At 38.7% G+C, this 12,824-nt stretch overlaps 1 protein-coding gene across 1 annotated transcript in view; it reads left to right on the plus strand.

The window, feature by feature from the left end:
* The window catches only part of TACR3 (tachykinin receptor 3), a 47,514-nt gene extending 37,989 nt beyond the window's left edge, over nt 1-9,525 (plus strand). The window contains exons 4-5 of the mRNA XM_063310730.1: nt 6,229-6,425; nt 9,216-9,525. Coding sequence (XP_063166800.1) covers nt 6,229-6,425; nt 9,216-9,525 — 507 coding nt within the window. The remainder of the gene's footprint in view (nt 1-6,228; nt 6,426-9,215) is intronic.
* Nucleotides 9,526-12,824: the final 3,299 nt, after the last annotated feature.

Consider the following 12,824-nt stretch of genomic DNA (forward strand, 5'->3'; position numbering starts at 1 on the left):
TCACTTCTGCTTTCCAGATACTCTCACTGGCTCTTTCCCTGCATCTAGACAGGAAAGAAAAATTAAGACAGCTGGGAGGGAGTCATTTAACAAAGATAACTGCTGATGAGTAAAAAGTAGATTATCCTCTCCTACCTATTGTTTCACACTGCAAAGACTTCCTAACCACAGTACAGGCTACAGGATAAAGAAACCCCATGAAAAGCCAGTATTGGAGTCCCTGGGTGTTGATCACAGGCAATACCATAATTCCCATAAACAGGGAATAATAACAAGTAAGAGTTGATAAGGAGGTGAGTTTGTTCAAGGAAGGAGAGCCATTGATAATGTCTTAGTAATGTTCCTTTATCTAGAGCAGAATTTCTCAACCAGGGTTCCATGGAACCCTTGGGTTCTGCAAGAGATCACTAGGGGTTCCCTGGGAGATCACGATTTATTTAAAAATTTATTTCAAATTCAGGCAACTTCACATTAAAGAGGTGAGTTTCATGCTTTATTTTAAGTTTAAGAACACTGTCAATGCATATATACAGGCCTACACATGAAACACACGTAATAATTTTGTAACTTCCGGCCTATATTTGAGCCTGAATGTGCGGGGGTTCCCTGAGGCCTGAAAAATATTTCAGGGGTTCCTCCAGGGTCAAAAGGTTGAGAAAGGCTGATCTACAGTGCCCAACATAATACATAATTCTGTCCTTAATTTCTGGCTAACTCTTATCTTCCAAGAATCCATGACTGAAAAATGTCTAATCTACTCTCATATCTTTCACCAAAAACTTGGTCAGCATGCTCTAGTATGCCCACTATTGGCTGCAGATTGGCAGGTTAGAAATGTGGGAAGGATAACCACTTTTTTAGTCCAATCAATTAGAGGAAATAAAGTTGGACTAGCTCTACTACTGTTCTAATTATTAGGGCTGAATAAATCTTCAAGGAGATGTTTTGACAAAGGTTTCGTCAAAACAGACTTGGAAGCTGCTTCCTGAAATACGGTGCCCCCTTTGCTTTTTGGAGTGAAATGAAATACTGCTTGCTTCATTCTGCTCTATTTCGCTCCTCCATGGCTGTCTCCAACAGTCCCAGACTTAGAGGAGGCTTCTGGAAGGCTCTCCAGTCTTTGCACAGGAGGTTCCAACAAGGAAGTAAATGACATTGAGGATGCTGTAATACAGAGGTCTTTATTTGAGTGTTTGAGGTCAATCAACTTGCCTTTTTCCCTGGAGAAGAAGATTCATGTTGCCTCCATGACACACAGAGGTCTTTGTCAAGGCAAAGCTTACCCACCTCACATGGGCCTGTTAACTATCCCTTTGGCTTGAGAAAATGAGTGGTGGCATGAAAGATATTTTTAGGTAGTCCATTATACCAACTCTACAGTGCCCTGTTTAGTATTGATCCAGTGATGGCATTTCAGCTAACAGGAACAGCCTGCCTGGGATTCCAGCCCTGGTAGGGAGAGGTGGAATCCAACATCCGATTTCCCTCTCCAGACATGGAAGCCTCTGCTTCACTTTGGAGTTGAAAATATTACCAGTGCTGAATCCTCTGGATTTCTCCGTTGCTTTGTCATTAATGAGAGTTGCCCATTACCAGAAAATTAAGACTCTAGGCAGCTTATAGAACTTATAAATAAAACACAGTACAAAATCATTTTTATAATTAATTAAGCGAGCAGAATCCAAAAATGTAATCCCCCAATTTAGGTGTTGAAATTAATGAGCTAAAATTTGTTTGGTATTGATTATGTGCCAGCAAGTTGGTGTCAACCTCACAGACAGATTTTCTCCAGGATGATCTGAACCTGGTCCTTCAAGTCTTCCAAAACTGCACCTATTGCCACTGAAATTGAGTCAGTCCACCTTGCTGCTCCTCATCTTCTCTTTCCTTCTACCTTTCCCAGCATTATAGACTTCTCCAGAGAGTCTTTGCACAATGTGTCCAAATTGTTTGGTAGGTTATAATTATTCCCCAAAGGCTTCCAGAAGAGCCAGGTTTTCATTTGCTTCTCAAAAGCCATGAAAGTAGGAGTAATCTTTGCTTCACAGAGCAAGCTATCCCAAAGGAGTGTTACAGAGAACATTCACTATAGTATTTTCTGGCAGGTAGGTAGTGACCTTAGGAAGTGCTCCCTAGTTATTCAGAGGGTATGCAAAAACTACTAGAGAAAGGCCATGTTTAAGATAGCTGGGCCCACACTGTCTAGGCCTCTATAGGTAGCAACTGGCTCATTAAATTGCATTCAGAAACCTACTGGTAACCAGTGCAGCTCCTGCTGACTTGCTGTCCTAGAATCCATAGGATAGAAATAAGCCCATTCTTTTTCATTAATTGCCATTAATTAAACAGCTTTGAGGCTTCTTTTAATAGATGTGGTATAGAAACAAAATAAGTCTTTGATCTGAGGAATTATATGCTTGTGGCAAAGGTGAATACCACAAGATTATTTGTGACTGAGCCAAATTCCTTTGGCCATGAATCACTGGAAAAGCTTTATTTTCACCTCTTAGTCTTATCCTTCCCTAGATGTCAGTGTGCTTATTCAATGAACATGCAATTTAGAATTTGTAAATCAAATTTCAGTGTTCATATAATGGCCAAAGGATGAGAAAGGTGAACCTCTTTCCTTGTCAGGATAATCAGAACTTAGTACTTTTCCCATGGCAGGCTTTTTTAAAAAAAACTTATTTTTAGGCTCAATTTCACTAATGGATTGGTGGTATAACAAATATGTGGAAGTGGAAGCCTGCTCACTAGCATTCCTGCATCCAAATTTCCAGTCCAGAAGATACATGTTTCATTGCATTAGTTTTTAGCCTCCCCAAACTTTTTGTAGTTTATTCAGCCCATCGGTTCTGATCGCTGCACTAATTTTACTGAAGCAGTAAAAAGTCAGAGTCTAGTCCAAAGGTCAAGGAAATAATTTCTTCCTGAAATGACTTGGGGGGGCTGGGGTGGAAAGTGAAACCACTGCTCTATTTTGACAACATTCTTGGGATAAAAAGTGCTTTAATACCATGATCACTCATTCACTATTTGCTTGCTGGTTTTGTTTCTTTGGCCAGAGATTGGGCTAAAGGAGAGAGAATTCTTTTTTTCTCTCTTCTAAGAAAGAGACATCATTAAAAGTCCTACAGAGTTCTACAGAGTAGCACTTACGTGCACAGATTGCAGCCTGCCCAGGCATAAGATTCTTCCCTTCCTTCTCCCAGATTCTTTTGCCCACTGGCAGCAAACCCATCATGTTGATGCTTCTCTTTGTTTTCATTGTTATCTCTTCTGTACATGAGGCATGCTTGCATATCAATGGGAGGATACATGTATGAAAGAATGAATTTTATTTTTATTTATTTAGTTATCAAATTTGTCACCACCCATCTCTTCCCATCAGAGGGACTCTGGGCGGTTTACAGCAAAAATAATTGATTAAAACAAGTGTAAAATACAAATGCAACATGTTAAAATATTAGTACCCTTAATAAAGAACCATAAAAATAGGAGTAAAAATAAAGTCCAAGTGGCAAGATCTAACACAGTCTGTGTACATAGGAGCATTCTAGGGTACTAGGCATCCCGAAGCGGGGTCCCTTCTCCGCCCCAAGCAAGATGGCAGAGCCAAGACTTCAGGTTCCTCCAGAAGGCCAGGAGCGATGGGGCCAACCTCACCTCCGGGGGCAGCGTGTTCCACAGGGCAGGGGCTACTGTAGAGAAGGCCTGCCTCCTGGACCCTGCCAAACGGAATTCTCTTGTAGACCGGGTCCGCAGCATGCCCTCTGCCTGATCGGGTGGGACAGGTTGATGTAACAGGGAAGAGGCGGTTCCTCAGGTAACCTGGTCCCATGTCATGTAGGGCTTTAAAGGTGATAACCAACACCTTGAATTGGACCCGGAAGCAAACTGGTATCCAGTGTAGCTCACGTAGTAGAGGTGTTATGTGCGCCCTTTTAGGGGTGCCAAAAATAACCCACGCAGCTGCATTTTGGACCAGCTGTAGCTTTCGGATACTCTTCAAGTGTAGCCCCATGTAGAACGCATCCTGCAGATGCTCAGCAAACTCCTCTGCATGGCCCCATAGGGCCTAGTGACCCACCTTCCCCAAAAGAGATAGAGTAATCTTAAACAGGGCTGTCGGACCTGCAGACACAATAAGAGTGGAGAAGTATTGCCACTTTGTCGCTTTTATTTTATTTAATACTATAAGTTGTGGGGGAAAGTAAAAATAACCCTCATAAATAAATAGTTATTTATTTAATTACATTTAATTATTATCATCCACCCTCGTTTTAAATATTTTTGCTTTCATGACTCCTTTTGCAATGGGCCTTTCCCAACATGTGGCCCTTGGCACAATAAAAGTTGTGTGTCTGTGGACTGGAAGTCAGGACATATGTGAGGGAGCTGCAGGCCATACATCAGACAGCAGTGAAAAAGGAGTATTATGTGCATAATGAAACATGTGCATTAGCTCCTAAATATAAACAGAGATCCTGAGCCAACTGAGATTCCATGGAAAAGCTTTTCATCCTCCTTTTCACAGTTGTCTAAAGCAATAGCTGACTTTGAGTCGGACCCTGCTGGGCCCAATCCAGCCTGTGAAGTCTTATAATTCCTTTGCATGTGTTTGGAATGGATGAAGAAGATTATCCAAATTCCACTCAAGTTTTATTCTCAATGGTAATCATCCTCATAAACCTTATGCTCGGGAAATCAAACGAAGTCAAGCTCTTCAGTGAGCCCAATAACATTTTTTGCTTATTCTTTAGACAAAAGAATAAACCATATTTTTAATGCAGTACACAGGATGCCATCATAGGAGAAATGATGTCTTTTGAACAGCTTTCATCCCTACTTCCCTTTCTTTCCTCACCTAAAGATTCCATCTTTAATCTTGCAGTAACTGTCATAGCCACAGCATCACAAGACAGATTAGGCAATGACATACTGATTAGCCCAAACTGTTGTTCTGTGAGCTTCAAGGCTGAATGGTGATTTGAACAATCTTCTCAGAAAAACAAACGTATAGAGAAACATATTTACACAGCTTGTGTTTTAAATTGAAATATCTCAGTGTTCAATTAAAAACCACTGCCTGTTTCTTAAGAAACAAAAATAGGGAAGCATTCTAGAGAGCCATTGAATCAGTTTGACTGATCACCAAAGGCTTCATCATTTTGATGAATGAAGCTGTATTTCTGCCAGTTCCGTGCAAGGAATGATCCTTCCTGTTGGGATAAGGAGTAATGGAGTGCAGAAATGTAATTTACCTTGAAAAATATGCTGATTTATGACAAAAAAAATCACTTTCAGCAGTATTCAGTATTGCTGTCAGTCTGATAAAGAAGCTACAGTGTAGTCAGAAAAGTAAACATTTCTGAAAATTAAGACAGATGAAAGATTTTATAACAAAACAGTATTATAAGGGCTGTTGAGAAGTGGACCTGGAATGGCATGAAGTTTTAAGATGAATGAACTGAAGTTTAAGTTAAGTTCTTAAAGTGAAGCTTAAGTTTTGTTGGAACACCAACAAAAAAGAGTTAGACCCAACTCTTTTTTGTCCGTGTTCCAAGATGAATATTTCCACGTCACCAAAAAAGAGGACTCACCCTTGCATAACATTGGCATTTGGCAAATTATATATATTGCTATTAGTTGGAAAATTAGATGATGTTACCTAGTTGGGTAATGAAATGTTTACAAGCAAACAAGTGAACATGTCTTCAAGCTCAGAGAGCCCCAAGCACTCCACAGTGCAGCCCTGAGCAACATATATTCTCTTCTATTGGAATTTCTAATCTATCTGAATATTCCCAAAGGATGCCATCTGTGGCTGCACATGTTAAGCTGCTATTTCATTTATCCATTCACTTTATACCAATGCTTATTTGGTTCAGCTATCCTGTAAAGCAAACACAGCTATCTACCCCCATGTCAAACTCAATCATTCAGGCCATAAGCAAAGTACATTGCAGAAGGCCTAGTTCAATATCAAAATGTTGTCTGTTATCTGAGCAAAGCAAAGGAAAAATGGCAAAAACATCAATCCCTTTTTTATCATGTTGTTTTGTTTTGTTTTCCCAAATGATTATATGCTTATATAAAGCGTTGACAGATTTCTCTGGCATTCTAGCTGCAGCAGTCTAGTGTCCAGTGTTGCAAATATTTTAAAAGGCACTTATAGGCTACATAGTTGTAAAAAATGGCAAAATTCTTTTGTTTGTTTGTTTCCAGGTTGTAAAAATGATGATTGTTGTTGTATTGACGTTTGCCATCTGCTGGTTGCCATATCACATTTACTTCATTGTTACTGGAATCTATGAAAATTTGAATCGGTGGAAATACATTCAGCAAATCTACCTAGCCACCTTTTGGCTTGCCATGAGTTCTACTATGTACAATCCCATTATCTACTGCTGTCTCAATAAAAGGTAAGGTTGTAATTTAAGAATACTCTTATCTAGAGCTGGGAATCCTGGACATTTCTTTTTCATTCATCTGTATTGTTAAATGAAGGGCAGGAAAATCAAGCGCGAAGAAAGAGGGGTACTATAGATTTCCTTCCGCATTATAGATAAGTTTAGTTATCCAAATGCTTAGGGTGAATTTTTAGAAATACACACTTCTGTTGACATTCCTCAATCTTTATTCATTTTCCCTTCATAGCCTTTTCTCACCATTTATAGGATTACCCTTCTTCCAATTTGTATGATCCCCTTTAATTTATTTCATTTGAAGAAGTGAGGGGCCATTTAAAGGAGGTGAGTAAACAAAAATACAGAGGTGAGAATCCTAAAAGGCATTAAGAGTTGCTTACTCATTAACTTTAAACAAGATAAAGTATGCATCACCAAAAAAGAAGAAAGGTCTCCCATACACAAAAAGATACAGAGTTGCATTTGGTCTATATGTGATATAAATAAAATACAAGTGGGAAACAATTCATATATATTAAAGAGATAAAGACATCACACCATTCTTGTGGTTCTTTTCTCAGATCTTTAACTAGAAGATGCTGTTGGAGAGAATCTGTCTAGTATTACATGGCACCCTACCTAAAAGCCAGCAAAAACCAAAAATACAGGTGGGAACAGGCTACATGTCTGTCCAATATAAAAAAATTAACACACACACAAAAATCAGCATCTAATTCAATTTTGAGAGAAGTTTCAAAGAGGGCATTAATTGCTACCATATATATGCAAATATTTTTAGATGATAGCAGAAGCCTAACAAGCACAACATTTCAGCATCTTGTTCAAACCCCTGCCTGTTGCAATCTTATTTAACACCCACATAATCCCACCAGGGTTTGCATCTGGCATAGAAATGCTGCTGTCTTATTCTCCCTGTCTTCCGATCAAAACAGAAAATGGGTTCAAACATTAGTTGTATGTCTGAAAAATTCAAGATGAATTTATATTGCAAGTAATTTATCTACAGAGAGCTTCATTTCCTTGTGTTTTTGTGTTCAGCAGTGTCACCTGTAATATTGCTCTGCACATTCAAGCTGTTATTAGGCATGAGTTGAATCAACTGAGCTGTAGTGGTAATTGGAATGGATGAGTCAGTGTTTGTTATGCTCAGGTCTAAGTCCATTCCATACCATTCTTATAATTTTCACTAAAATAACTTCAACCACTCAATGTTTGCTTTCAAACTATGTACATGAAGTTTTATTTTTATTTACTCAACTTGCTATATTGCCATCTGCATAACACTTCCCTTTAAAAATACGATCTTTTACCCAATTACTGCTAAAACATCACCTTTTAAAAATATTTCTCTTTAAGATATGCACTTTTATAATTATCATTGCAAAATTTGAGAAAACACTCAGTCTGTACTGCCTTCTCATCCACATATTAGCCAGGGAACTACAAATTGTGTTAGTATGATTTTTTTTTTTAAATGTGGTCAGAATTATCCAGCATCTTGAGTGTTATTGTCAAGGCAGATATTTAGGGCACAAACGGGCCCTGCTAGCAGAAGGGGCAGGAGGGACCCAGTTCATCAGGGATGGTTTATCGTATTTTGAAACAAGTGATGTATCTTCTAATGATGGCAATTATGCAGAGCTATCAAAGCATTTTCTTCAGCTGCATTATTTTATTGGATGGAGCAATCGCATTTTGGAATGCTGCACACATACAAACAAAGGTATAAAAAAGTACACGTCTGAACAATTCCAAGCAGCCTTACCCCTTCTTTTTCTACATGCAGGGAGTTTAATCCACAGAAAATAATACCAGGTAGTCCTTGTTTAGAGACTGCCTCATTTAGCAACTGTTCGCAATTATGGTGATGAAAAAGTAACTTTATGACCAATCCTCACATTTATGACCTTCACAGGTCTATAAAGCAAAGGAAAGCTGAAGTAAGATCATAAGCACAGTCATGGTTTCATTTAGTGACCACTTCGCTTAACAACCGAGTTGCCAGTCCCAATTGTTATGGCTAAATGAGGACCACCTGTAAAGAATATTAGTATCATCTAAGAACAATATTGTGATATATATGTAAACCAGCTCTAAATTAACTAGCAAATGGGGGGCGGCGGGTTTAAAACATCCAATCCATAACTTTTCAGGAGATCATTACCACCTTTCTGATGACATTTTGCATTAAAGAACTGTGATTGCTCCATATACCTGATACCAGGGCAGCACAGTATGACACTCTCTTTGAAACCAGATATAGAGATGCAGCTGGATTTACATTCTGTTTTATTAGGTTTCCAGTGCTTTCAACAGATGGGAATCCCGTCCTTGCAGCTGTTTGTTCCAATCCTGTTATTAAGAAGTCTCTACACATCTATTGCAATTAGAAAGTTTCTTCTACTGTTAAGCCAAGTTCATTACAATTTTTATCCATTAGCTCTAATTCTACCCCCTGGAGTAACAAAGAGCAAGTTGCTTCCATCTCCTGTATGACAACCCTTCAGATGTTGAAAGGTTGCTCTCATGTTCAATCTTCTTTCCTCTAGGCTTAGTATCCCCAAGTCTCTCACATTCCTCATAGAACTAGATTTGATTATTATACTGGTTTCTTTTCTCTGGACATATTTCAGTTTGTATGCACACTTCTGAAAATGTGAAGCCCAGAACTGAACCTAGATGTCTAGACATGTACATTTTATTAACTGTTCTGTAAAAAATGTTTCTTATGAGACGTGTCAAATATCAGGTACATACATTGTGGTACGTGCATGTGTTTTCCAGGTTCCGAGCTGGTTTCAAGAGAGCTTTTCAATGGTGTCCTTTCATTGAAGTATCTAGTTATGATGAACTGGAGCTTAAGACAACTAGATTCCATCCTACCAGGCAAAGTAGCTTATACACAGTTACCAGAATGGAATCCAGCATGTCAGTAGTATTTGAACCCGGTGATGGAGAAAGCAGCAAACCTTGTCGCAAAAAAGGAGCACAAGAAGCCAACGCAAACGGGTTTTCATGTAGGAGTTCCAAAGCTAGTTCAGCAGTGTCAGGATACATCAATTCTCCATATACATCAGTGGACGAGTATTCCTAAAGCCTTTCATGTATATAATAGATGTGAGACAAAGTCATATAGCTAAGAAATAAGACAATGCTATTCTGCCTTAGGATCAAACATCTGGAAGGCAACCATGCTTCAGATATGGAGCACTGACTGCATGTGTGTATATCTGCCTGTTATCAGCCTTCTTTGGTCCAACCTGTTGTTGTGTTTTGGAAAAGACAAGGGATGAGACTTGTTGACATCAACATTATGACCTAGTGTCATAGGATAAGCTGGAACATTCATGTAAATTATATAAAACAGGTGGGATTAAAACAATTTATATCCCACTGAAATCAGCAGCAAAAATTAGTCATGATTTTGATGTTAGCTAAATGAAAATATGTTGTTCAGTTGTTAAGTCGTGTCTGACCCTTCGTGACTCCATGGACCATAGCACACTAGGCCTTCCTGTCTTCCAGTGTCTCCTGGAGTTTACTCAAATTCATGTTCATTGTGGCAGTGATGCTATCTAACCATCCCATCCTCTGCCATCCCCTTCTCCTTTTGCTTTCAGTCTTTCCCAGCATCAGGGTCTTTTCCAGTGAGTCCTCTCTTTGCATTAGGTGGCCAAAGTATTTGAGCTTCAGCTTCAGTATCTGTCCTTCCAATGAACAGTCAGGGTTGATTTCTCCACTGGAGAAGGAAATGGCAACCCACTGCAGTACCCTTGCCAAGAAAACCCCATGGACAGTATCAAAAGGCTAAATGAAAATAACTTGCTTTAAATCCATGCCTTATCAATAATGTTATATGTGGTGGACCTGTTCTTTGGAATTAGAATAAACAATGGCTCTTACCCAATTTGACGAATGTTACTGATCTGTATAACGTAAGTGTTCTAGCAGCAGAAAATGATTTTAATATTTAGGTAGATAAATTGCTATCATTCTTCTGAAAACCTGAGGTTGCTTACAGCATAGCTCCACTGTTTGCAGTCTTAAGTGTGGAACAGCCAACCTTTGAGTATAAGGGCTCCAGTACAAAACTGTCAAGTTCCAACTCTGAAATTCACTGCACCACAGTAAGACTATTAATTAAGCATGAGACACGGTAATTGTTACCATTTTGTAACCTGTTCTGCATATGATTTCCTGCCCCATCAGCTGCACAGCAGGTACAGAATGTGCTCACTAAATAAGATGGAAGAGGGATGGAATAAAAGGTCAGAAAGGAGCAGGTCTTCCCATTTGTTACTTTCATGGGCATACAAATGTATGGATTGCATTTAAAAAGAAAAAAAAATCACGTTCATTTAACTGTATCACATTAGAGCTTCAAGTTAGCTTGTATAACAGCCTCCTTAACTCCGTTAATCACACTGGTATTTATAGGTGTCCAGTACAAACTGCTATGTCACAGAAATGACAAAAAGTGCATAGTGATGTCATGATGCAACTCCCAGGGTTTCCTGTTTCCATCTTGAGATTGTATGCAAGTATGTAATTCACATGGTTTGCATTGTAATGCGTGTTTCACCATTTGCATACACATCAGCTCCCTTCTGTAGATGTTCATGTGTGGTATCCTCTTGGAATTGATGGAATCTTTTCATTATCTGCAATATACCTTCAAGCAGAATTGTTTCTACTGCAGTTTGGAAATAACAGCTGAATATTTTTTTTATAATTGATCTCCTTAACATTTTGTTTATCTTTCCATCAGTTTCCATATTTTGAACAGTGTTCTCTTCAAATCAGATATGACTGCCAAAAGTCATTGGTGATGGTCCTCTTCTCTGTATGTTAAATTTGATAGCACCATGTCCAGTGTGTCCCAGCAGTTCAAGAAATTTAAAATTACCTTCCCACACCCAGTTGCCCAATATCATCCAATCCTTGTTTCAACTCTTTGCATCCTTTCCGGCCACAAGAGGATAATTGAAGTCACTCATCACTGTGGGGTGGTATTTAGATGATGGATGGGTTTGTGAGGGAAACATAACAACATGGCTGCCCCCATGAGCTGTGGAAGATGCTATCTTATTGCAGTATTAAACTGCTAGTTCTGTGGGCTTTTAACTTGTGTATAGTTGCATTTACATTTGTTGTAAATGTTTTAAAATGCTTTGTGCATGCATAGTAGAGATGGTGAAATAATGAATTACCTACCATCTTGCAGAGCTGATAGCCGATTTTAAGCGTATATAATTTGTCTATCCCAATCTACAGTGGGAACTTACATTCTGGCTAGTAAAGATTTATTTTCCACATCATGTGGAAGATTTATTTTCCACATCATGTGGAAAATAAATGCTGCATACAAATTAAGTTGACCCAACCACACTCCACTTCCGAAAAGCAGACAGAATTCTGTTTTGAACACCAGCATGAATTGCAGGGGGAGAGTTTCAGAGATGAAGGGCAATGATTTGAGAGTCAAATCAGCATGTGCAGAAGGTATTTGGCCCAAGGAGTACCAGAAATTGGATACTCTCCTTCTGCTTGGTTTAGGTGGCAGAGATAATTTACTGAGAAAATGGACTTTACTCAATGTTTGGTTCTACAAGGAACCATTTTGCAGCACTCAGAACTCTCCAAGATTGTGTCACCAAAAATTTGCAAATTTTGGAGGCTTGTTCTTTGATGGGTTGGTTGAGGGTGCTTGTCCAAAATAAGGCTTGGTACACACATTTGTCACATTCATGTTTAGTGAAAGTAAACCCTTCAAACTTGCAAATACACCCCAAAATTGAAAAAAAATCAGTCTCAGCCCATCATCACCATATCCCTGTAGTTCTCTAATGCCCTCTCCTAACAGTGCAAATAGGTGACAAAATGTGGCATCTAGGCAAAAGATAATTGGCCACTTCTGGTGTGCTTCAACATTTGGGTCATTTCCTACTTCAGTAGCATGTTATTTATCTCCGCCACTTTCAGCACTTGTATTTTAAGAGGTTTTGGCCCAAACTATTCATTTAAATGATCTTGCAAGGCAATGTATTTAAAGCACCAAGTTCTAGCCAGCACAAGTGAAATGCAGCAGTTGTACTCAGTAACCAAGGAATACTACCTAAAATGAAACTGAAGATTGTTAATGAGTATGATTGCATATTTTGCAGGGACATTTTTCTCCTTAATGTAATTTAAAGCTGATTTGTTTGTACAGATTTAATATTTTGTAAAATATCTGTCTTTGTAAGTACGCAGATGTAAAGAGAAAGAAAAATCTATGTCTGAGATAGTTTTATGAGTTCTAAAATATGTTTGCCATCGGTTTTTTATATTTACTGTATATAAAAGATGCACTGTCACATTTATTACAAGAACATTGCTACTTTGCTTAAGAGA

The sequence above is a fragment of the Candoia aspera genome, chromosome 8, assembly GCF_035149785.1.
Source record: "Candoia aspera isolate rCanAsp1 chromosome 8, rCanAsp1.hap2, whole genome shotgun sequence".
Taxonomy (NCBI): Eukaryota; Metazoa; Chordata; class Lepidosauria; order Squamata; family Boidae; genus Candoia; species Candoia aspera.